At 36.3% G+C, this 27,747-nt stretch overlaps 1 protein-coding gene across 11 annotated transcripts in view; it reads left to right on the forward strand.

Moving 5' to 3' along the window:
* The window catches only part of INPP4B (inositol polyphosphate-4-phosphatase type II B), a 764,537-nt gene extending 737,634 nt beyond the window's left edge, over positions 1-26,903 (forward strand). For 7 of the 11 annotated variants that reach the window (XM_019828926.3, XM_045055818.1, XM_045055820.1 and 4 more), the window contains one exon: positions 19,611-20,976. In XM_019828926.3, coding sequence (XP_019684485.2) covers positions 19,611-19,785 — 175 coding nt within the window. In that variant the 3' untranslated portion in view covers positions 19,786-20,976. Of the gene's footprint in view, positions 1-8,072; positions 10,024-19,610; positions 20,977-21,017 lie in introns of those variants that run through there. The other 4 variants (XM_019828930.2, XM_045055824.1, XM_045055821.1 and 1 more) reach the window with 4 other exon arrangements.
* The last annotated feature ends 844 nt before the right edge of the window (positions 26,904-27,747 follow it).

The following is a 27,747-nucleotide window of genomic DNA, read 5'->3' on the forward strand; positions in this document are numbered from 1 at the left end:
AGTTTCGTTTAGTTAAGTTACAGTACACACTTGTCAATTTGTCAGAGCACCAAGCCCAGAACCTGTTTCCCCCAACACTTCCTCTACTGCTCTTTTCCTTGTACCATATGGCTCCCATTTGCCAGAGCCCTCCTTTTTTAATACTCTTCCTTGAAAGGAGCCTTTCTTCCCAACAACTGGGTTGAAATCTCTGCAGTAGAGTTCCCATGTTTGTTTAGAAACTCTCAAATGATTATATAGAATTTATAGAAATTCTGGAGAAAATAGGTTATTTGTACATGTCTTGTCTCCTGGAAATGCTTATATCTATAGCTGTTCCCCAAAGTGGAAAACACAATGCTTATTTAGCATGATAAAATTAATAAGTCATATTTTTTAAAAAATTGTATCTAAAGAATAACAAAAAATTGTTTTGAGGGTTTTTTTTTTATAAAGTACTTGAAAAAACTTTAAATGTGATGGGAGTCAAATATAATAGTCTATTCTTGATCAAGAAAGATTTGAACATTGATTCCAAGGAAGTCAGAACAGCATATTATTTCAGTATAGTGTGTCATTTTGTACTTTATTTAAACCAAAACCATCCAAACTAAAAAAAAAAAAAAAAAAAAAGGAGAGACAGAGAGAGAGAGACAGAGACAATGAGAGCACTGGTATTACCTTTACTTATAATTAAAGTATCCACATTGCTTTCTTTTAGTGATAGGGTCTAAATGTACATTTTTTTTAACTTTTTTTAAAAGTTTATTTATTTTTGAGACACAGAGAGAGCATGCATGTGAGTGGGGAGGGGCAGAGAGAGGGGGAGACAGGGAATCCCAAGTAGACTCCAGGTTCTGTCAGCACAGAGATCATGCAGGGTTCAATCTCATGATCCTAGATCATGACCTGAGTTGATGTTGAAAGTTGGATGCTTAACAAACTGAGCTATCCAGGTGCCCCTACATGTACCTGCTTTAAGACAGCCCAATACCAAGTAAAAAGAAAACTGGGACATTTATTCAGCTAAAAATCAAAATAAAATGGCATCTAGTCTAAATATATATACAAGAATAATGCATTTTTGTCAAAATTATTTAGATGATTGAATTGATTTTCTACCTACCTTTGTAAGCTATCATGACTTTAGTACATGCATATTAATTTGAGTAAATGGTTTCATTTTCTTTTTGTTTTTTGATTTAAATCCAAGTTAGTTAACATGTAGTATAATAATGATTTCAGGAGTGGAATTTAATGATTCATCACATATAAAACCCAGTGCTCATTCCAACAGGTGCCCTCCTTAATGGCCATCACCCACTTACCCATTTAGCCCATCCCCATACTCGCCACCCCTCCAGCAATCCTTGGTTTCTTCTCTGTATTTAAGTTTCCTATGGTTTTCCTCCCTCTATGTTTTTATCTGATTCTTCCTTCCCTTTTTCTATGTTTATCTGTTGTGTTTCTTACATTACACATGAGTGAAATCATATAATAGTTGTCTTTCTCTGACTTATTTTGCTTAGCACAATACCCTGTAGTTCCATCCATGTTGTTGTAAAATGCAAGATTTCATTCTTTTTGATCACTGAATAATATTCCATTGTGTGTGTGTCTATGTATGTATATATATACATACATACATACATACATCATATAGATAGATAGATAGATAGATAGATAGATAGATAGACACACACACACACACACACACACACACACACACACACACCACATCTTCTTTATCCATTCATCGGTCAATGGAAGTTTGGGTTCTTTCCATACTTTGACTATTGTCGATAGTGCTACTCTAAAATTGGGGTGCATGTGCCCCTTTAAATCAGCATTTTTGTGTCCTTTAGATAAATACTGAGTAGTGCAATTGCTTGGTCATAGGATAGTTCTTTTTTTAATTTTTTGAGGAAGCTCCATACTGTTTTCCAGAGTGGCTGCACCAGTTTGCATTCCCACCAGCAGTGCAAAAGGGTTCTCCTTTCTCCGCATCCTTGCCAACATTTGTTATATCCTGAGTTGTAATTTTAGTGTAAATGGTTTAGTTTTCTTTAAAAAAAAAAACCTTTTTTTTTTTTTGTTTTGAGAGAGAGAGTGCACGCACACATGTGCACAAGCAGGGGAGGGGCAGAGAGAGAGGGAGACACAGAACCCGAAGTAGGCTCCAGGCTCCAAGCTGTCAGCACAGAGCTTGATGAGGGGCTCAAACCTACAAACCATGAGATCATGACATGAGCTGAAGTCAAGTCAGATGCTTAACCCACTGAGCCATCCAGGCACCCCAGTGGTTTAGTTTTCTAATTAGCCTGTGGCTTTAAACTTATTTTTCTGAACTCTTGTAAGCCAACATTTCCCAGTTCATGTTCCTCTGAAAACTAGTTACCTTTATGAAGTTAAATAAGTGTTCCAAGAAAAAAGAAATTTTTCTAGTCTGTATGTCCTCAATATCACAATACATATTATGGGACATAATGTTAAAGTATTATCAGGAGTAAAGAGTGAATAAAACAGAAGTGTATATTTCAGTGAATAATTATGAAGTGAATACCTGAGAAACAGTTGCCTACGACCAAGAACTAGCATGTTTTCAGCTCCCAAAAGCCCCCTACCTTTTTATATATTAAAGTCTTGTGAAAATTCTATCATAAAGAAAATTAACTTTTGTTAGCACTGCATATTCATCGATACTTATGGAACACAATATGGGAAAGTCTGTCTTAGGAGATGAGGCAACTTAAGCATAGCAAATTTGGGCCAGTAGATAAAATAAAGGCATTACATACAAAAAAAGAATATTTAATGAAATTATTCAATGCATTCTTCACTGTAGAATTTTTCAGGGAATTAATGTTATTTTATAAATATGTGCCTATTTATGGAACAGTAGAGGGAAGACAAAGAAACCTGTGTATTTGTTTTAATGGATACCTATATGCAATTGCTTTAGTTTATATTTATTAACATAGAAGAACATGGATTGTGCCTAAGTAATCAGGTAGCAATTTCTGAGAAATAAATTTTAAATAAGTAATTCCTAGGGAATAAATAAGCTAGTTTAATACTAAAAGAGTAACATCAATTCCCCTTTGAAATATTATGCATTTTAATAATTTAATTTGCATCAAACCTCTCTGGTTATCATTATCTCAATTATAAGGGATTGAATATTTATAATTACCCAAGGTACAAATATTTGAACAAAAATCTCTGTATATATTAATGATTTTTGATTGAAAATATTATAACAAAACATCATCAGAATTAAGTGATTCTTTCAGATAGACTAAGATGAATTATAAGTTTGAGTCACAGTTCTTTTGTGTTATATATGTTAAATTAGGTGTGGACTAGAAGCATAAGAGAAATAAGCATTATAAAATGTGCAATAATAAAAGCAAGAAAGCAATATTCTACAAGTAAAACATCTTTTGGTTAAAAAGTATCAAACTGTTTAATAGCCCATCCAATTTGGATTTGTAAAATTTAGAAAAATATTTAGAGAAAGTAATTATTAGTATATATAAGTCATAAGAACAAAATACTATTAGAAGTAATGGTTAAATACTCTTTGAAATCACTACTGTGGACTATAACTTATAAAGATTAATCTGTGTTACACTGTGGGTTTTTCGTAGCCATTAATAGAGAGAGATCTTGTAGATTATTTCATTGTCATTTATTCAATATATTTCAATATGTATGACACTGATAATTATAGCTACCATTTATTGAGTACTTAACATATGTGAGACATACTAAATATACTATTGGCATGCGTGTTTAAGTGTGTGTGTTTAACTTTCATGTTAACCTATCTATAATAATACTATTATCATCCCCATTTGAAAGATGACAAAATGGAAATTTAACTAAATGATATAGATTGTCCAAATGACACAGGTAGCAAGAAGCAAAGCCAGATTCAAGCTAGGATTGTATGACTTTAGTGCATAAACACCATGCTATATATAGGTATAGAATTACCATATACTATGTACAATGGTATCGGCTGAGAATTTTTTTAAACTGATAATTTATACAATTATAGAAATGTATAGGCTAATAATCTATATTTTAGTTTTTAATCAACCATCTACTTTTTATTAATCATTCTCCAATGGGAAGTATTTTAAGGGAATGAGAGTAACAGCTAATCCCTGTTTTACTAGAATGGAATCCATTGAGACGCAATCCTCTGAAACAAAAGGATAAGTGTCCTGATAAATCTTGGTTTCATACTTCTATATAGGAATCTTAGGTCATTCATTACTAGATTAACTCTGAAATCTTATACATAAAGTCAGTTCTTCATGATCCCCTAAACAGTTTCCTGGAAGCTAGTTTTCAATGAATTACTGCCTTTTATTTAGAAAAATAATGAAAAGAACAAAAGTAAGTATTTTAGCCACGTGATTTAGGACCTCAACACCACCATCTGACTAAAAGTAAAAAAAACAAAATCAGCTCTTTAAATCAATGGCACTTCACATGGATATGACCCATAGACCCTTTGTTAATTGATTGGTTTGGAGTAATTAGATATGGCATCTGGATTGTCTTCCATATTTCTTGATACTTTGTATTTTAATGAATCTTGAAAATTATCATTTATATTTTTGGCCATAAAATTAACTCCTGTCTATTGATATAGTCACCTTTCTGGAAAGAAATATATGCAATGTCTACCACAAAACCACAAAACTCACATTTTAGCCAAGTATAGCTATTGTCCTAAGTCTTGAGTATCAATCATAGTTTATATGGTTGGGTTTTATTGATGTTTTTCTTCATTTTATGTTTTTCCTTCAGAATTTGTCATACACAATACACACTTCTTGATGTGCTCTCACCTGTTGGTATTACTTTTTAATCCCATATTTTCCTCCTGTCTCTTTGCAGTTTGACTTCCAATCCACCAGTCCACTTAAACTGGTGGCACATCACAGATGACCACGTCCTTGTCAAAGCCAGTTATGTAAATAGCAATTGTGTTAGGCACTGTGTCTCAAACCTGAGTCATACCTTGACCTCCTTAAGAAGAAAGAATTACTGCATACCTTCTTCTTTGACATAGACTATTTTCAGTATAATTTTACTTAGATACGCCCAAACATAAAACCAGGTACAAACACCCTATGCCTTTAGCTCTGATACAACTGTAGAGCCAAAACAAATGTACAAATGACATAAAACAAAACCAACAAAATTTGAGTTAGTACGATTTGTTTATTATGATGTGATAGGATTTTGCTGAAGTTAAATTACATATGGCAACAGTTTTCGGGTTGCCTATGTTTTCTGTGCCGTATGATATACTTCTGCCATGACTGTTTTTCTTAAACTACTATAAAAACTCTTTGGTAGCATGTACCATTATTTCAGCTTACTGCCACTTAGCTCCAAAGCTTCATGAGTGCATTAAGGCAATTTCTGTTGTTCTCTCACTGTCCACAATGATAGTATCTAATAGTTGGGGCCAACGTAGTCATAAACAATTACTCAAATGTTAAGTACTCTTCCGTTGACTGGAACCTGTCATGTCTTCCCCTCAATGTGTCTTTTGGCTTCTGCAAGTGCTCTCTGCCACGCTGATCCTCTCTAATTTGCCTTACAACTTAATTATTTCCATGTCCTCTTCACTGGGTTTTCTGCTTCCAATCCTTAAACTTCAGTCTACCCTGCAGAGTATTTTTAAACTAATCTTTCTAAAACCCAAGTACACCATGTAGTATATCATCATTTTATTTCATCTCCTTGTCACACCATGCCCTGTTTCTCCCACTCATCTTTATACCCTTCTCTCAATTAAATACCTGCCCTTACACACTTGTTCAGCAAACATGTAACAGCACATAAACATATCAAACACCACATATCCTTGCTTCTGTCTTTTTTTTTTCTTTTTCTTTCTTTTTAATACTTAATACTTTAATACTTTGTAATACTTTAATACCCTTTAACCCTCCTTCTCTCCATCTAAGTCCTGCTGGGGCTATAGGCATAAACCAGAGTTATCCTGGGCATGCTGGGATGTGTGGTTACCATAAGCCTAAAATCACACTGAAAACTCTTTAGATTCAAAACCTTTATTTCATTTATGGCAAATACTACATTTTTTTTCTATAATTGTTCTGAATATGTTGAGCTATCCTAGGTAGACCATAGGGCCATGTATGCAGGTACTATAATCCTACATAGTTTGAATGCAAAATGCAGAAAAGAAGGTATAGCACATGTTAAGAATATAGACTTAAGAGTCAGAGGAATGGAATTCAAATTCTATCTCTACCTCTTATTGCTGGTATAACCTTGATTATTTCTTAGTTTTTCCTTTTGTAACATGGATCTTTGTATCCACCTCTCAGTAATAGTATGGTTGAAGGAGGTCGTTAGGGTGAGGCAATGGGCCTTTTTGAATTAATCTGTATTCAATAAATGGTAACTTTTATTACTAATGTTCTGTGGCCTTAGCTGATGACTTTATGAGTGTTATATGAAGCCATCCATGAATTTTCTTTTTTTCCTGGAATTCTCCATGGCTTGTAAGTTGGAGCAATAGCAGCTATAGTAGCAGACTGAGAAAAGCTAACTCCACACCAGAATTATCTAGAAAAAAAAAATCAAAATGCCATAGGGATTGCCAGGGAGCAGAGAGATCAGGATGAGTCATATGCACGGTATCCAGCTCCACTTCCTCTCAACCCTGAGAACATTTCCTTACAGGAATGTGCTGGAAACCACGTCCTCACAATATAGAAAATCTGAGTGAGAGAGTAGCTCCTTCCTCTCTGTTAGGGATGGAGCTAGAGAGGAGGTTCTGTTTCACTGTGTGAGAGCTGAAGAATATCATTAATCTAATTGTTCTGCACACAATCCCAGCTCTACACCCCATGGACTACTAATGAGATCCTTGTTCTCCTCTGGAGGCCACTGCTTTCTCATTGAAAAATGAAGGGGTTGGACTGGGTGATCTCTAAGGTCCCTCCAGGCTCCAACAATCTGAGTCGAGGAAAAGATTTAAGCAAATTAGAGGGACCCTAAACAACACAAAAGTAGAAAAAAAAATACCCTTTTTCTGAGCTCTGTGTCTTTGCGTCTTGCTCAGTTGAACAGAAGAGTCGATACAGAATGTGATTTCTGACTGAAGAGCAACAAAGCACAAACCAAATGAATAGGAAAACAAACAACAACAACAACAACAACAACAACAACAAAACTGTGGTGTCCTAAGAATTCTCTTGGTTCTACTACAATAAAACTACTGACATTTTTTATTTTAATCAGAAAAGTTAACTGTAAGCAATTGCCACAGTGGGCTCTGAGTGATATCTTGTACTCTCCCTGATAACCCTCTGTTTGGCAAACAACACGGCCATTTCAAGACTTATTGTGGAAAATTGATGCAAATTTCAGAAATGATGAGTCTCTTAGATTATCTGCATCAGTGTAGTTACAAAAGGGACAGAGAAGGGGGAAAAAAAATATGTCCAGGATAAAATACTTTCTCCTGGGTCTTATAATTTATAATTGCTACCTCTGTCTGTAATTCATATAAGGCAGTTTCCCCAAGATATTGATTCACTCCACCCCCTATCTTTCAGATATGGTCTCTCACTCATTTGTATTTCTTTTGCTTTACTCCCGACCTTTATAACTTTTCATCTGGATCACTGCAGTAGTCTCTTAATTGTTTGTTCTCTTTCTTCCAGTCCCTTACCTTCCAGTCTACTTCCTGAAGTTCAGCACCAACCATGTCACTCTCTGCTGCTTAGAGAGTGGAGCAAAATTTTTTAGCCTGAAGTTTAGGGGCCTCTGTTGTTTCAGGATCAATAGAGGTTTCCCACCACATTGCCCCTCCTCTTTTTTAATCCTCTTAGACTATAGTCAGTGTACACAATTGAAGGCACAAAGTCAGTACTCGAAGAGTATTAGATAGATAGATAGATAGATAGATAGATAGATCTCTTAGAGTTTCTTTTCTTTGATCTCTTAGAGTTTTTAACCTACAATTCCCCGAACTTACTTCATCACAGATATCTTAGAAAATGTCATTTTCCTGTTGCATTCTATATCCTTAGAGACGCTGAGGGGTGCAGATCAAAAAGGGAAATTAATCAAGATCCATAGTCAAGCAATGAGAACTCATTTGGGGATGATATCATTTTAAAACAAGGAAAAGAAGAAATACTCAGCATTAAACAGAAAAACAACAGGAAGTAAGCCTCTGGTCAGTAGAAAACAGCTGAATATCTTTTAAGATGATTTATTAACCCTGAATAGATACTGACGTTCTGGGACACCAGTTATAAGCCTTTTCCAATGACCATAATCAGGAGTCATATGTTGGACACAAAATCTAGATAATTAAAGGTCATTACCAGTATTAGAAATTAAAAAGGAAGGAGAATAATGTATTCTAGTATAATCATTTTGATAGTCATCTGTATGGTTAAAATGCTTCAGGTTGCTAGTCCTTATGTTTATACATCACTGGGAGGCTTCCCCCCACATAAACTTACAAAGAAAGAATCAGTTCAGGAGAAATATATGCTGTTTGGAAATTTGTGAAGGTAAAATGTAAACTCTTGAGACCAAATGACATTGAGCTTCGAAAGTATATGCAAAGATGCCACTCCAAACACACCACGGGTAGCATAGATGTTCTAATTTATTGTGACGTTGATGGTTAGGTGATTCAAAATTTAATCTTGGCTTTATTTGCTTGCTAAACCACTGAGAATGTATTGCAAGAAATTCTGATTGTGTCACAAAATGTAAAGAGGTGAAGCTTCTAATTTGGTCACTTCCCCATATTCTCCTCCTCTGGCACCCAGACATCTTTATCTTGAGTTCCACATTCATAGAAATCAGAGAATGCTTTGACAAGCGCAACTTAGTAAGGACTTTTTTTTTTTAAGGACTTTTTGATAAACAATGAAAGATCCCTATTTTTTGCCTGGTCTGTAACCCATAAACATCTTTTTTTTTTCTGAAAAAGATAGCCAACTATCCCTTATTCTTGAATCTTCCTCTATCTCCTTTTTCCTTTGCACCTCCAAGCATACTCACCTCACAAATGCCGAAGCAGTTTCATCTTTGAGTCTCTTTCAGACTCTGTGCTGACTTTCTTCTTCCTTTCTACTCATGTCAAGGCTCTAGATGTAGTGGTTGAAATAGAATAGACTGCTGCCTCCCATTCTTCACTACTCATTCATTTGTTGTTTGTAAACTGACTTCTCCTCTTAAAACTCTACTAAAAGTCAAAGACTACAAGTCACATGATTGAATCCAGTGACTTTTATTTTGCAACCTCCTTGCTCCGGCTGCAGTATTCAACTCATTGATTACACCTTTTTTTCTTTGAATCTGTGGCTGTTTCTATATCACTTTTGACTCTCAGCCTCCTTTCTCACAGGCCCTACAAACGCAGGCATTCCCCAGAGTTCTGCCCTCAGTCCTCATCTCTACTCATCACATACTGTCCACATGGGTGACTTTTTCTAATTAGCCTTTTTTTTTTTGCAGGAAACTTCCAAACCTAGGGCATAGAACTACATAGTCTAAATACTATCTAGACCTGTCTTTCATTGTACATATTTAACTAAAGACCTGCATCAAATATAGCATACTTGAATAGAATGCATTTTCCCCTAAAACCTAAACATACTGTTTTTACTCTTCCTCTTCTTGATCTTCCCCTATCTACTCTATTTTTCAAATTATTTCTGTTTTAGAATCTGGAACTTCCTTACCTTTACCCACTCCCAAGTCCCAGCTGTCATTTCTCCCCTTGACTATTATGATAGCCTCCTAATTGGTCTCCATGCTCTTGTGTATCCCATCCCTTTTGCATTCCTGGCACAAACCATCCTTCTACTGCCACCCTGGGTGGTGTTACAACACACAGCTAATCACACCACTGTGCTGCTCATGAGCCCACCCACCACCCAGAGAATAAGGTCTAAGTTTTTGCTGGCAACCACAAACATCTGTAAAACAGCCCCATCTTCTTTAAAAAAAAAAAAAAAAAAACAATGTAGCTGAATTTCTTATTGCAAAATACGTGTTTATTTTTAGCAAATATCTAAAATAAGTAAGCAAAAAAGAAAAATTCATTTTGGGACACCTAGGTGAATCAGTCGGTTAAGCTTCAGACCTCAGCTCAGGTCATGATCTCACAGTTTGTGAGTTTGAGCCTCGTGTCAGGCTCTGTGCTGACAGCTCAGAGCCTGGAGCCTGCTTCAGATTCTGTGTCTCCCCCTCTCTCTGCCCCTCCCATGCTCATAGTCTGTCAATAATAAATAAAAAAAGGTTAAAAATTAAAAAAAAAGAAATTCATTTTCTTTGAAAGTTAATTGTCTTGCCTTTTTTGTTTCCTTGCTGCCCCATTATTATGACCAAAGCAGACTGTGGGTCATTCCCAAGTGTACTGAATATTCTCCTGTCTCCATGCCTTTTCATGTTGTTTATATTCACCCAACCTCACCTAATTTCTGGCCATTGAAATTCTATTCAGCCTTCACTGTCCAACACAGAAGTCTATTTCTCTAAGAAGTCTTCTCTGACTTTTGAATCTCTGTAGCATGGGTTAGTGATAATATATGTAAATTACTTTTGGTTATGCCTGGAATTTGTTCTTCCTTGTTGTATTTCATATTTTATATTCTGCCTTTTTCAAAGTTATGTAAATATTATTGTTTTTAGCCATGTACTTGTATCCAAAAGCTAAACTCTAAGATTCTCAAATGTATCTTACTCTCTTTCCTAGGATTTTCATAAGCCTTCAGTTCCAGGAGTTGATAACATAAATTGTAGCATCATACTATTACACTGTTTGCATGGGATGGTGAAAGCAAAGGGAAAATTGGAAAATAAAAGTGGGAAAAGACTGACAGGTGGTAAAAGAGACAAAACCTGTCCTAGAGGAGATGATGAAGTCTCTGTGATAGTTCCAGGGGCAAAAACTAAATGGATTCTTTTGGAGGTTCCTGTTCAAAGAGTTGGGCTTAAGGGAATGTTTGGGAATACACAACACTCACAATATGGTGGTGTCTGATGTGGAGCTAGTTCATACTCAACTCTGTCCATTTCAGATGGAACACCATCTCTGAGAAAGATTGACAGGATTCATTCAATGGAAATGGCATTGGTGGGAAGAGATTGAAACCTGGGAAGCCCAACAGGGTCTGGAGCAAAAAAATGTAGTTGCACTTCTTCCTTGAGATTCAGGAGCTTCATTCTCAGGGCTGAGCGGTTGAAAGTATTTCCAACTCCCTGCAGATGGAAGGCATCACTTTTGTTTTGACAAGCTTGGCTCCCTTTGGGGGGCAGCTGGATTTTCATTCTGTAACGGTTCTCATGGTGCATTTGCTCTGCCATGTGTCTAAATGGATACATCGGATTTTGTGAAACTGAACAGAGGGGCCAGATTGGTGAAGGCAGGAAAACTGCCTCTGTTAGTACAAGGGCAAGGTCACGGTGAACTCATGGGCTGCAGCAGTGGAGATGGTGCAAAGTGGTCTGACTGGATAATGGAGGAGCGTGGGATGCTTTACAGAATGTGGAAGAATCTGGAAGATCTGAGGTGCTGAACAAATGTCTGAGAGTGGGTATGTGTCCTTTTCTGTGCTGGAAAGGAAGAGAGGAGATGATTTGGAATGGTAGCAGAAGAAGTAGATCCAGGATTTGACCTTGAAACTATCAGAGGCAAAAGTTTTCTTCTGCCCTCTTAGAGTCTCTGGCTGGGCCTGAGAATTCAGTTGACATAAGACAAATAGCAAGAAAGGGCACCTGGGTGGCTCAGTTGGTTAAGTGTCTGACTCTTGGTTACGGCTCAGGTCATGATCTCACAGTTTTGTGAGTTCAAGCCCCACGTTGGGCTCCATGCTGGCAGCACAGAGCCTGCTTGGGATTCTCTGTCCCCTCTCTCTCTGCCCTTCTCCCACTCACACTGTCTCTGTCTCAAAATAAATAAACTGAAGAAAAAATTAAAAAAACAAATAGATGAAAAGCACACTTGTACAGGGAAATCCTCACCAAAAAAATAAATAAATAAAATAAAAATAAATAAAAATGAACACCCAAAGAAGTGTCAAAACCTAAATTCTTTTATACTAGGCTAAACAGGGGCACCTGGGTTTATATAAATAAACATTATGTATATATATATATATATATATATATATATATATACATACATACATACACACACACACACACACACACACACACACACACACTAGGCTGAACGAAGAGAGGCAAAATATATGGGAGTCGGAGGAGTTAAAGGAAGGAGAAGTGATCTCATCTAGGTCTATAGCATAGAATTCCTTATAAGGAGAACTGAGCATTGAGTCCCCATCTCTGGCATTAAGAACGTTTGCTTCTCTAGCACCTGGATGGCTCAGTTGGTTAAGCATCCAACTTTGGCTCAGGTCATGATCCCACATCGTGGGTTCGAGTGCTGATAGTGCTGGGCTCTGTGCTGATAGCTCAGAGCCTGGAGCCTGCTGGGGATTCTTTGTCTTCCCCTCTCTGCCCCTCCCCCACTCATGCTCTGTAGCTCTCTCTCCCAAGAGTAAACAAACATTAAAAAAAAATTAAAAAAAAAAAAAAAGGAGAAGGGCTGGAACCAAGTAGCTGCATATCTGGTCCAGATACTCATTGTCCACACAAGAACTAAGATTTAGCAAGGGAGTAGGGGGGGAGACAGAAATTTTATTTACTTACCTATTTTTATTATTGAGAATGTGTAAATTCCTTTAACATAATCTCACAATAATCTTATTGGATAGATGTTAACTTTCTCCCATTTAAAGGAATAAACTAGAAACTTAACCAAATAGGTAATAGAGAGCTGAACTGACTTTCTTTCCTGTTATACATGTTCTAATATTTATTCACTGTTACCGATACCTGCTACATTTTCCAGGCTACTTTCAGAATAACATAGGCTATAATCTATTGGTATATATGGACTTTTATTTTTATTTGAGAGCTTAAGAGTAGTCCATGGAGTCAAGCTCCCAGCTCCACCAGGGGAGCTAACTGGCAGTGAATTTTCCTCATTATTCTCTGGTGCTTATCAAGAATGGAATCAAAAGTTTGTTTTGGCATGTTAATTTTCTGTTAACTTGGGGATAAAAATTATCTCAAACTCCAGGAGAGTAGCAAACTAGAGCAGTAAGACAATGCTTCTTTATATTTTTAAGTACTATAGCAACAAACACACTTAGAGAATGTTTTTAGTGGCTGGTTTCCTTTCTTCTGACTATTCCTTTGAAGCAATTAAAACTAAGTCATCTTGTTGGCATTCCTGTACAAAGAAAAGCTAGTTACGTTGCATGGAACACAGAAACTGAATTACGAATGTATATCTACACCTATGTACTCATTTCTTGTAGAATTTCCTTATTTATCTGCCCACTAAGGTGTGTAAGATGTGATGTGTTTTTGTTTTGTTTTGTTTCTTTTAAAGAAATTTCTTTAAACAAGCTTCATTCTCTGTTTCGGCTCCTATCTGGCCAGGCTGATGGAAAGTCAATCCTATTATTTTGAGCTTTCTTCTTGCTACAGGACTTACCTTGCACTGAAACTTCTGAAAGGCTGTATCAGTCATTAGCCACTGATGTGCCTATTTTATTCATCGTGGTGCCTTTATGCCCCTTTATTTCATTGCACCAAGCCAAGCTCAAGAAAAGGGAATCTTTGGCAAAGCTGACCAGTGACTGAGGGCCAGCTTGCCTCCTGCCTCTCTCCACCTCCAGTGGTCCTCCCTTCCAGGGGCACCAATGCAGAACAATGCACAAGGTTTCACCCACCCCACCCCCCACCTCTATCCTCTCCCCAACTCCACACCAACTTTTGTCGGTTTGTCCTCCTTCCATTTAGCGCTCTCTGTCTTTCTGTGTGTCTCGCTCCACTTCTCTCCCCTTCTCTTTCTCTCTCTCCCACTCTTTTCTCTCTCAACCTTCAAAGGTCCTTTTTGCTTCTCACTGGATACCTCACATTTTCTCAGTCATGAGACTAACAAAGGGCAGATCTACTTAGGTCAGGCAGCTCTTGCTTCAGCACTGCTAAAATCCCTGGGACACATGCTTTGTACTGCAGCCTAAAATATAAGGGAGCAAAACACAAATTAGTCACTCAAAAATTTTTTATTACTGTCTTACCTGCATTTAACAATCACTTGCATATTAGCCTTCTTTTATCCAAATAAAATTAACCTCAGGCACTTCCTCATAAGCTTTTTTTCTTCAGTCCTTTCATCATTTATGGTATTTCTTTCTGGACCTCATCCAAATACTCTTCTTTATAAAATTCTAAGATGAAAACTGAAATCAGTTCTCTGATAATCATCTGATGGAAGCAATTATACTTGAAACTCATTATGTCTCTCTCTTTCTCCTTCCTTTTTCCTTTAAACTTTTTTAATGTAAAACACAGACTTGATATCAAGCCACTTTCCTATCTTTTCTTGAGTTGTTTTTCTGGGCACATGTACTTTTCTTTCTCATCAAAGCAATGGTTAGATACTATCTGAAAGTATCACTATTTGGAGCCTTGCTTCTTCTGACAAGAAGATATTCCTATTTTCTGGGTACTTTATAAAACTAAAAAAGTGAAATGGGAAAAAGAATATAACAAGTGATACCAGGGAGAAATTGAATCAAAACAGATAAATAAGTCAGATTCCTTTTTTTAATTCTGAAAATAGGTAAGAATGAGCAGGAACATCTTTAGAGACCAAACACAATGTCAAAGAACGCTTTGCATTCTTTGATTTTTGCTCCCTACTTCAACTATTTCTTATTGAACTGTCACCTATTCTATTAGTAGAAAAAAATATGCATCTCTAGAGTACTGTAGTTATGTTTGAATAGAATCAAAGAATCACAGGAAGGTAGAGATGGAAGCAATTGTAGAAGTCATTTAATTTAATATAACAACTAGCAAGAAATCACACCTGCCAGTTTCTGAGAGGTAACAAGAAACCTTGAGCTTAAAGGATCCCAGTCATAAAGTGAAAGGAATATGGTTTTGCCATTAGACAGGCAGTGATAAAAATTCCCTCTCTGCCACTTGAACAAGTCTTGTAACCCTTTTGAGCCCATGGAGATCATAATACTGACCAATTTAACTGTTTGTAAGAAATGAACAAGATAACACCTATAAAGCAGCATTTACATGGTAGGACATGATATATGGGAGATCTTTTCCTTTTCCTTAAACACTTCCTGTGGTCTCCAAGGTGGCCCTGACTTTAACCTGGAGAAATCTTGACTCTGAAACCAACCACTTAACCATACATTTCCCTCTTCTCTAAGTTAGTGGGGCTTTACTCATTCTCTCAATCTCTGTCTTCTGTGATATGCAGGTTCCCAAGCTCACTATCACTTCCTGGTTATTGGGCTCTGATGTTCTCTAGTTCATAGCACGCCACCCCGCCCTACCCCCCCAACGCTGCCCCCCCCCGCCCCCGCCCCAGCAAAAATATCTTGTCTGGATATGCATGCAGGGTCCTATGGGGAGGAACCACACTCCTCTGAGTGCATGTTTTGCTTACTACTTCTCTTTCTTTTATACCACCTTGTCCATGATAGTTAGAAACTCTATGACCCAGACATTCAAAGCTATAACATAGTCTTATGTCGTCTGAGTAATTTCTGCATTAGGGGCTTTTCCTATAGTCTACATAATATATTTTGAATTAGATTCTGAAATCCAGTTAGAATGAAGAAACCATTTAAAGAAAAAATTTGTTTAATGTTATTATTTATTTTTGAGAGACAGAGAGAGAGAGGGATAGACCATGAGTGGGGGAGGGACAGAAAAGGAGACACAGAATCCGGAGCAGGCTCCAGGCTCCAAGCCGTCAGCACAGAGCCGGATGTGGGGCTGGGATTCGTGAACCATGAGATCATGACCTGAGCCAAAATCAGACGCTTAACTGACTGAGCCACCCAGGTACCCCAGAAGAAACCATTTTAAATGTGGTTGGTGTTCCAGGGGCTACAAAACCTAATCTCGCTTCTAGGCCAATGGAAATTATCTCACCTTTGATATTCTTTTATTAAAATTTTCCCTACATGTAAATAGTTGCACAGTTTGTTTGTTTGTTTGTTAAGTCCTGGAAATATACTTTTAATATTTTAATTATAAATTAAATTTTTGGAAAGCTTTGGTAGATAATTTGACATTTAAGTGTATTTTAGAATTTAAATTTCATGGCCTGGATCTAAACTGAAAACAAGACGTCCTTTCCCCTTATTTTATCAGACTGTCATATAAACAAACTGGAAAGCAGGGAAAGTACATTCTCAACATCCTTTCCTTGCAATTGCTATTGTAAAGCATGGAAAAGGCCTTCAAATTTAGCTTCTTATCTATAAAATGTGCACTTCAACTTGAAGATTTTTTTAAGTCACTTTTACATATGAGAATCTATGATTCTATGATTTCTGTTCCACTTTCAAAGTTCTTATTGATGCCAGACCTACATTACATTCAGTTTTACACAGATTTGCCAGCTTAAAATCTGACACAATCCAGCAATCTAGGGCCTGAAACAAGGTGCTTTATTAAGATCAATGTATTACATGAATGTAGATGCAAATAGAGCTCTATAAACTATTGGCTCTAAAATCTTGGCTCATAATTTCACGATGGTGTACCCATAGCTCCAAACTTGGATATAATTAGATGTGAAATGGTCTCATTTTAGCATGGAAGAAATCAACTTCCTGGTCAGGAGGAAGTATTTTTCAATTCAGTTTTGACTGGGAATTTTCCTTTGAGGGAGCTTGAAGGGCTATAGTGGTTAAAAGAATAAAATATCAAATAGCAAAACTCTTCATGAATAATTACCCAGCAGGAGAAGATAAGAAGACTATAAATTTTGTTTTTAGAGCTTTGCATGGTTTAAGAGTATACCTGCAGTGGGGGGGGGGGGGGGGGAGGGGGGGTTCGTGATCTATGATACAGCAGTAGTCACTGACAGAAAAGAGGGGGGAAATATGCAAATATCATCAAGCTATGCACATTGGGTTTCATTTAAGGAAATGTCTCCTCATGTAGGCAGTGGTGTATTTAAAAGTAAGACATTTCCTTTTACTTGTTTTTGAGTGATTGCTCTGACAGGTCTTTAAAGAAAAAAAAATCATTTTCTATCCTGCAGATTCAGTAACTGCCCTTAAAAGACTGATCATGTCGCATTTTCAGTGGAGACAACATTGTGATTTGCTTCCATGGTGATCTACCAACGATGGCTAAAACTAATGACTCTGGATTGTCAGGGTACCTTGTAAGGTGGCCACTAATTTGTTATTTTTCATAATCTGCTGGTGAGGAAATTACTAATATTATTCAACACATCCTTTGCAGTTTACACTTGCAGAGTGCTTAAAAATTCATTTGTGGTTATGAAGAAATGACCATTTGAGCTATTCTTAGCAGAAAGCAAGGAAATAGTGCCAAGAGTACCCTTCTCCACATTATGACATAATTGGGGGCCTTGGGCTTTAACTTCTATGACAGCCGATAGGCCATGTTACTTTCAATTCTAGCTGAATAATAGAATTATTGTGTGTGAGGCATTTTTAATGTATTAATCTAATCTCCAGAGATTGAAGTTAGTAAACAGCAAAGTAATTCAATTATAAAATTGTCCTTCCAGAAACAAAACCAAAAAGTAACAATGCAACCTTTTAATTTAGTAATTTTCACTTTGAAGGCATATTTGGCAGACAGACTGGAAAGCATTAAATGGGCTCTGGCAGTTGTTTAAAAAAAAAGCCACCTAGTATAAATTAGTCCACTGTATTTGGATTAAGGACTGTTATAAGATCCTTTCAACTTACTTTTTGGCCAATAGTGTACTCCTCCTCAGCCAGAGCCCATGTACAGGTGGCCCCACTGGGAAAGAGAGAGTATGTCTATACTATTATACTATTATGTTGATAGATTGTGGTTAATATTTAACCTAAATTTCTAATCAGAATGTAATATTTGTAATATGATTGATAGATGAGAGAGAGAAAGAGATCGATTGATTTAGGAGACTATATTTCTTTAACGGGGAACACTGGAGAGGAACCAAGGTTACAACAAAATTAAGATTTGCTACAGATAACTTTCATCTTAAAACTGCACAGGAGGGAATGTTAGTGATACTAGAGAAATAATTTTGGGCAAAGAAGCTTTTCTGAATCACAAGGATATCAATTCTTTAAAACCCACAGCGTATTTCCTACCTAACGTGCCGTAGAATGTTGAACAAGTAACTGGGTTACTCATACAATTGATGATAGGAATTATGCAGGTCCAGAATAACTCTTCTTTAGCTCAACAAGCCATTTGTTTTTCAGATAAGACTCTATTTCACTTTGTCACTGGCTCCATAGTCCTTAGGTTTTACCAAAGAACAAGTATAACATGGGCACAGCATAACATGATTGATTTGATGCTTTAAACTAAGTCAGATAAATGTTCAAAATAATTATGATTGCTACTGGGCCAAATGTGGCCAGTAATGTGGTCAAATGACTCGTCAAGAATGTCTGTGCAGCAAGTTTTCAGGGGCTGCAAGTGGTTGAAAGGGGGCTATGGAAGCTAAGGGGCTTGCTTGCAGGGCACTTTTCATAAGACTGAGTAACAACCAGTTTTCTGCCTCAAAACCTGGAAGAGCTGATAAAGATCAAACCACTCCTTGACAACTGACTGTGATTGAAATTCTGAATACTCTGAATACTGATGAAATACAATATAGAAAAGAATTTTTATTTTCAGCATATATCAGTATGGCGTATTTCAGACTTGCCATAATTGGAGCTGCCTTTAAGCCCAATTACAAATGCCCATTTTTTACTCACACAGAAAATCTTTTCTTTCCCGGAGAATCACTCTGCAATATGGATCTCTTTTAAGACCAGGAGTCCCTTGGAGATAGATTTGGCCTCATCTAAGTTAAGATGAGCAGCAGAAAACATAGTTTATGAGCTGAACTAACAGAAGGACGCTGAGTCGGGGTTTGTTAAACTAATCGTATGGCTGGCAAAGGATGACATATCAGATGTTTCATTCATTTTAAATACCAAACCATTTCCATAAATCACTTTTATAGCCTTAAGTACATTATGTAAGTATAGTAACATTAGATGGTGTGTTTAAATGTGCCAGGCATGTCCGTTTGCTTCTCTGCATACTGTGTTTCTCTTCTTATTTTCCAAAGATGTATTTATCAGATTATTTTTATGGGTCCATATTTTAGTTTTATTCATGTAGTCTTGTTGATTGGTGCTGTTATGTTTATTTGATTCTTCCTTGTACATACATATTCAACTCATGTGAGTATCATAGTGTCTCTCTCTTCCTTCTTGCACAAAAATAAAAAAAAGAATCTTCTTTTTTAATACATTTGTCAATGTAGGACAGTAAGAAAATAATACACAGATGCATTTGGGGCTATTTAGCATAAAAACTCCATCTGAAACAGTTGTATTCTATAAAATAATGTGTTGAATTTCAGGATATTTAAGGTTGAGTTTCTTTACTGTGTGAATGCTATACTATTTTCTTTTCTCCCCTGACTCCCCGCCCCCCCCCTCCCTGTTTAACAGCAGACAAACCCAGGGAGCACTGAGTGAATCCGATGATCCTGAAACAGGCTGTCTAACTGATAACAAGCCAACTTCTCGACACTTCTATCCTGTCGCCTTGCTGCTTGTCAGCTCACACCTGTTAGTTGTGTGGCTTATTTTAAGTCTTGCATTACTATTAGCCAAATACCAATAAGTTTTATGTTGTATTCCTTTCTTTTCTACAAATGACAATGGACTTTAAATTATGGGGACAATGCTGTAATATTTCTACATTTTCAGATTCACAGAATTTAAAAAAAATGTTTGAAATGTGTTTTGTTTGTTTTTCCTAAAATCTAAAAAAGAAGTACTATGCATTAAGTGAATTATTTTGCTCTTTTGTTCATGGAAAAGTGTTTCCCACTGTTAACCAACTCAAAAGAATTTTTAAATTTCTGTCTTTGGAGTAAGACAAAGAACAGAATCCTGAAAGCTTGAAGTTCTGCACCTCCTGTTTCTCTTCCCATTCAATTTATTCAAGACAATTGAGAATGAATTTGCACAATGCACTGAAACCCTGAGTCAAGTCTTAGAGATGTGGGAGGTTCGAGACTTTATTTCCACTGTGCTAACATCCTTGTTGCCATCAGCTGACAGAACCTTCTGTTTGATTCCTTAATCTGTTAGTTACGTTGGTTCTTTGCTTCAATTTACCCTTTTCTGTCCAGTAATTTGATGGAGAGAATGGCTATTTATGTTTTGTAATTAAATTAACCTGTTTGTAACTCTTGTTTGGGTTGATTTGGCTCTCGGAGTACTTTTCTATTCTTTTTAACAAGGTCTTGTTTGTGTCTTACACGCCATTTTCAGCCCCTGTGACTTTTGTACTGTCTGTGCACAAGCACCCTTCCTTTATAAAGCAGAGACTTGGACCAGGCTGTTCAGAAAGCCATTTTTCTCTTCATTGCACAGCTAAAATAATGAAGTAAAATAGAGATGAAATTTTCCTTTGAAATCTATAGGGCCAGACTTAATAAATTAAATGCCTTATTCCTAGAACCTGCATCCTTAGGGCTACATGTAGATCTTAATGTGTTTTAAAGAGACTGACATTAATTTATGGAAAAGTTATAAAAAGGCAGATATATTTATGAAACTAAAGTGAAGCTGTATTGTGGAGCAAATTATATTTAAAGCGTTTATTAAACCTTAAATATCTGTTAAGAGCAAAGAGACTTTAATCATCTCCTTCTGAGGGCAATAATGGTATTGGGCCTGGCCTAGGATTTAATTTTGTAAGATGTATCATCATTTGTGAAAAAAAAAATGTAGAGTTGAATCTTTGTTATTTTTACTTGGACTGTTGCTGCAACTCTGCATTGAACAAATAAAGCATATTTATTTATTCCGTGTTTCATGAAGTTGTACTTTTTCCCCTTTCACCAGAGAAGGATGCCGCATAGAGAATGTTCTGAAGAATATCAAATGCAGAAAGTATGCTTTCAACATGCTACAGCTGCTGGCTTTCCCCAAGTACTACCGACCTCCAGAGGGGACTTATGGAAAAGCTGACACCTAACTTTACCAACATGTAAATAACCAGGAACACAATTACGCTTCAGTCGGATAATCTCCACCTTTCTAAACTGTTTTATTGTCACGAGTTTGTGGAGGGAGCTGATCAGGGATGTTTGCCCAAATCTAGGAATTACTCGAATTAGGTCTTAGCATATTAGTCTGAAAGAAATCCATTAAAAAATCTCCAGGAACATTATGATTCTAGTTCTCGCTTCTACGCGGTGCCCCTCGCAGGCTGAGGTCAGCTCAGAATGTGTACATTTCATTCACAGTGTCCTTTAGTGGAAGGCACTGATTCTGAGGAAACATAGGTTGCTGCAGGAGGAGTACAGGTGACTCATAGAGGGGCGCTTGACCTCCAGAATGAACACAGAGAGTGTAAAGGAGAGAGGGACTCAGACACGGTATTTCACAGCCTTTCTCACGAGTAACCTTAGAGCCCATTTGTGGTATTTGGAAAATATCTTTCTCGGGAATTAAAATTCGGTAGCATCAACGCATGATGTTGACGGCAGAAGCAGGTTGCCGGTGTGCTTTTTAAAGACTGTGGTCCTCCAGGCGAGACATAACCAGTCCTCCGGAACAGGTAGATGACAGTGTTAGCAACTCAGTGGAGATACTTTTCAATAACATGGTATCTTTTCTAAACTCTGACACAGGTTGTATGGTGATAAAGTTGTACAGTAGAAAAATACCGTGAGGAACTAACACTGCAAGAAAACGAAAGCTGATCACCCTGCTGATGTTAAACATGAAAATCCCCGTCAGCCTGAACTTTGTGTAGCCAAGTTCATAAAAGTCCAAAAAATATCTTCGTGATGTTTTCCAAAAGTCATCTTGCTACAGAATATAGATGGTGGAATCTGCGTTGTCTGGCATAGATTACTACGTGTGAATAAACATTTTAAGACATATGCAACCATAGCTAATGATAAACCAAAATAAGTATTTCTGTTGACTTCAATTTCCAAATCACACCAGCATAGGTTTTCCAATATTCCAAATTAGAAATTGCTGTAGAGATTATCTTGTATAATGTCATTATAAATGGGTAAATTAAAGCACGAGGAAGATATGCCCCCAATAATCCAGCTAGATAATTCTTGAACCATGATTATAATCTCTTCTTAGCTTCCTAGCCTGTGCCATGCTAAAAATGCATGAAAATTATGGGAGAATGCTAGTTAGTTAAATAAAAATTGTCATTTATTGCTGGAATTAAACCTTAGAGTACAACAGTCTGAAAAAATGAAACCTATTTTCTCCAGATGTTGAGTTTATTCTTTCTCCTCACTCATTGGAAGAGTATGACATCCAGAGCACAAATCTACCCTTTGGATATGCCAGAGCCTCGTTACATAGATGTCTCCTGGCTGTGACCACATTCAGTGGATAATATTATGGGGCTTTCCATAGCTAGTGTGACAGCTTCTTGGCTAAGATATCTGTTGACTAAGGACTCCAAACAAATCTCTAGGCTCATGTAGGGTTTTCAGATTACTACAAATTTTAGATAACTGTTTTGGGCTTTGAATACTAGAATTATCAATCCATATTTTAGCTAATGATTTTCAGGCATTATATTTGAGACCATTGACAAACAATTGATAGCCTTCTTAATAAAAAGTGGCTGTATACTATAGATCTATTCACAAAGTTTTCAGTGTTCTGCCTTATATTTCATTCTCCCTTTCAATGATTAGATATAACTTTTGAATTGTTCAGTTTAATTTAAAAATGGTAGGATTTGGTGTTATTTTCATTATCCCATTGGATTTAAGGTAAAGAGTTTGGGATGACAGAGGTTTCCTCGAATAACAATGAAGCCTCATTCAGTATGTCAGAGTGGTCTGGGTTCCAAAAGACCTTAAGTGAAAATGTATCATCTTATAAACAGTATAATTTTTGTCTGTATTTTTAAAAATGAAAACTCTTGACTCAAATCTGGAAAAAAAACTTATTAAATGGAAAGCCAACAGTAGGGTTTTCTATTTGGGGGAAGATATTTCAAAGATTTTTTTTTCTTTTGAAAAGTACTAATATAGAAGTCTTAAAGGCTAGAGTTTACTGTAATACAAATGCATAGAAGTTTTCATTTATTATTAGCATAGTCATCTGCATTTCCCTATATGAAGCCTGTATTTGTACATACTTTTAAAAGTGGATTTCATCAAGAAAATTCATGTTTTGTATCAACAACAATATTGCTCCTTTCCTGAGAGATATTCTAACTATTCTTAGAAATCCACTTCACTATTTCTTTTTTCTTAATTTTTTTTAATGTTTATTTATTTTTGAAGGAGAGAGAGACAGAACGTGAGTGGGGAAGGGGTAGAAAGGGAGGGAGACGCAGAATCTGAAGCAGGCTCCAGGCTCTGAGCTATCAGTGCAGAGCCGGATGTGGGGCTCGAACTTATGAGCTGCGAGATCATGACCTGAGCCGAAGTTGGGCATTCAACCAACTGAGCCATCCAGGTGCCCCCCCACTTCACTATGTCTTAAGTTATTATGGTTTTCTAAATCAAAGAGCAAATGTTAAAAAGTTTTAAAATCTCCTTTGTACAAACACAGCCTAATCATCCTTTTCTCTATTTTTATTTAAAAGATAACACCAGCAGGCCTATTTCAAGAGATCAGATTGACTCAGAAACTGAACCAAGAAAATGACATTTCCAAACAAGATAATTTATTTTTGCTAAAAATATGTTTCCCCTCTAATGATATCAAATGTACATATCAATTCCGTATTAGCTCTTCTGCAGGGTTCTGCAGAAAAGATGTTTAAAAACAAGGGAAGGTAAAATCTTGATTATGTTTGACCCGACTACAAAAAACCCAGAGACTGAAAATGTTCCACAAGACAGCTAAACATAAAAGTTTCAGATATTTGATTGAAGCCAAGCCACACTTGGATGCATTCATTCATTTATTTCTCGTGTGGTTTTGTTTTTGTTTTTGTTTTTGTTTTTCTTGTTAATATTGTCTCTGACTTTGTCTACACCCTGCCAAAACAATCCTTTGATGTTTGGTGAGTCCAGCCATCCAGCGTCAGAGCAACCATTTGATCCTGCTGACAAATTGTGCTAAAATGCCCACTCACCTAATTAGAGCAGTATGCCATGTGACTAACCTCCAGCTCTTACTTTATCAGACTAACTCCTGTTTTTCTGAAAAACTGTGAAGTCTTCAAAACTAGTATCTGGAGGAAGGATACTTTCCTTTTTTTCCTCCCCCCTCAACTAAATACAGTATTTTGCATAAAATTTCACGATGGAAAAGAAAAAGATTTATATGGAGTACTACCTTTCCTCTCAACAAATCAAGCCCCTCATGTCAACAAGTATGGTACATGCCAAGGAGAAAGGATACCAGTGATGTGCTAGAACTGCCTTTGGCAGACTCATGAGAGTTGATCATTGAATTTTCAAGAATTTTGTAAGCCAGTTGTTAAACACACCCTCATTAAATATTAAATTATCAAAAGCAATTGAATAAATCTTATTAAAAACAAAGATAATAATGAAGACCTACCGCTTCATAATTATTTCCCTTCATATTACTCTTTATCTGTGCTTTTGAGGTTATTTATGTCAATTGTACGTACGCAGTGGAAACACTATTATCATGTTCTGTGCATCTCTTCTTGACTCCACACCCAGTAGCATCATGTGGGTAGCTTGAAATTGACCACAGTGGGAGTATGTACACCAAAGAAATTACCAAATGCTACAAACCGGGACCTTTAATTTCTGAAAAGCCAGGTGTTAAACATTTACCAGCACACAACTGAAAGTCACCATCACTTTTTCTCCGGCAAATAACAAATAATTGGAAGCAGTATAAAGTTATTCATATGGTATTAAATTCAACCACTCACCTTCAGATGGCTACAACTTTGTTTTGGTTTTTACCCTTTTCTAAAGATACCTATTAGACTATAAGTAATATTTGACATTTATATTTTATTTGTAATTAAATTATTTAATCATATAGACACATTCAAAAATGTATCTCTCTTGATGTTCTGCAAGGGAAATCTTAGCAATGCAACTTTAGTGTAAGCAATAACAGCAGCTGAATTCAGGAAAATGTTACCCTAATTATAGCACCACTGAAAATGTGCTTCAGTACAAATTTTTAAGTTTATAATTTTAGCACTTCCTAAAAGCAGGAAAAACAGTAACATATTACTGTGTTCAGATTCTAATAAATGTAGTTTGGTTGAAACCCAAACTGTTAAGCAAATTGAACTCTGGCGGTATGCTAAAACATTGCAGATGTTTTAGATGTTTGCTTTCCAAATACGGTGGCGTATCAATTGTTTAATTCAATATCCAGGGCACCTTTTGTAACCCTTAGGAAATAAGTTAACGTTTATTACGGATTTAAGAAACTGGCCTAAGAAAACCGGGGATCAGCAGTTACAAAAGCCCAGTGAGCATTTTGAACAAAAAGGATCCCTGATAGCTTAAGGCCTTACAAATTATGCACCAAAGAGAATGATCTGTGTAGTTGATTGACAACTGTAGTGTGAATTGACATTCATTTAGCCAGCTGCAATCTGCAAAAGCTGTGCTTTTTTCCCCCATATTTATATTTTATTGCTTTAAACAGAAAGTCCCAATATATTATATTCTTTTTTTCTTTGGCAGTTTTAAGTTAGAACTTTCTATCCAAACAGATGCTACCTATAGCAAAACTGTCTTTAAGAACAGAAAATAAAATAAATGTTTAGACAAAACATCATGGGCCAATTAGGTATAAAGTTAAGGTATGGAAATTTGGATTTTTACTTTCTGAGTCACATGCACATTAATCAGTTTTTCAACTTTATTTCTAAGCAAGTAAAAGAGTCTAAGGCATTTCTGATGTCAAAGAAACAAAGCATATCTGGCTAACAAGGAGGTAGAAAAAAAAATGTAAGAATATCAGCCAAAAACAATTGTACATGCAATCAGCTGTCCTCAGCTTGAATTCTCATAGATTACATGAATATTTAGAATTATAAACTTAAAAGAGAAAAGAAGGCTCACAATAAAGTATATAGTACCCAGAGAGAGTGACTGTCAAGAGAGAGACCTAACACAAGTGATGTTGCCTGATAAACCTTATCTTGTTTATCTTTTAGTGAATAGAATTCTTTAAGATAATGTTGCACTTGCCTACTCATAGTGTAAATATATTCACAGTCTTCCTAAAATTATGGAAATTCTTCTAAGGGCACAATCCAGCAGTCCATCTTTAATGGTCACGCGGTATGGTTTCATTGTCAAGCAGGCATTATTGACTCACGTATTGATGGGATTGCCTTATCATCTATAAGGGTCTTGTGATACTTTCATATCACTATCAATATTAAAACATATTTCATGTCAAAAGACTGTCAAACTTTTCAAAGGCAGGTTCCATTTTACTGTAAGTAGATGGACATCCCCATTTCCCTGCACAAGTGCTGTCCTTTATACACATATACTTCTCATGTGAATATTTTATTATTTTGTTTAGCCTAACATCTAATTTTCAGATCCTTGTGGTACTTATATGAAATGTTGGCATTTGTTTTCCTTTTATGTTAAATATGTATTCTAGATGAGCCAATAATGTGTGTTCCTAGGAAATGGGGCACAGATAGGTTAGATCGTGTTATATTGGCCTTAGAAGAAATATCATTTTATTTTGTTGTTCTGTGTAAACCATATTCATTGTACACTGTGTGTATATTTTTGTTTAAATAAATGTGATTTTTATTTTTTATGTTTCTGTCTTTTTCTCCCTATCACACATTTTTTTTCATTTTCATCAGTGTAGCAATGTCTAAAAGTTAATTAAAATAGCAGAAGGGTAGCCTAAACAATATTTCAAAGAGAATAGACTAATTTTCTGCTAGACCACAATTACAGCACTAATTTTACATCAATACTCAGTTAGTCTCATAATCACTAGCAGCATGCATGTTTTATGGTTGCCATTCTGTAGGAGCAAGATCAACCATAATTTAGAAAAGAGTTCAAGAACCAGATGTCAATGCTTCAACACTGGGCAAATCAGTGATCTTTGTAGCCCAGATGATGTTATAGTCACTTGAGTACATGAGATAACTTCTCCTTATAGGCTATTTGGATATGATCATTTATAATTCATTATAGTAGCTGACACTAGAAGGCAAATTCCAAAGTTTTAATTATATCTTGTTGCCAAAAAATTAACCAAATGAGGCCCCTGCTTGCATGTGAAGAAAGACTGAAGTTTTGCCATCTGGAGAATTTCAAGAACATTGCTGATCCTGCAGGAATAAACATTCCTCTTCTGTAATGTCATCATCATTAATATATGTTTGTACTAACATGTGGTTCTACCTCTGAGCAGGAACAATCTGTAGGTAGCCCCATGGTGAAACAATGCGTAATGAATTATAACAAAATGCCACCTGCTGTAAAACCAGAATAGCCTGGATGAAGGAGTAGTGCTCTGCTGTCTTAAACATCCATGCAAAGGTATCTTGGGTGTTGTAAGTGACATTCCCACTCAAAGTCACAATTCGACAAGGGGCTCAGAACATCTGTTCCTGTATTTTGGTATCTCCGAAGAGCAGAATCAG

Source organism: Felis catus, chromosome B1, assembly GCF_018350175.1.
Source record: "Felis catus isolate Fca126 chromosome B1, F.catus_Fca126_mat1.0, whole genome shotgun sequence".
In the NCBI taxonomy this organism is placed as follows: domain Eukaryota; kingdom Metazoa; phylum Chordata; class Mammalia; order Carnivora; family Felidae; genus Felis; species Felis catus.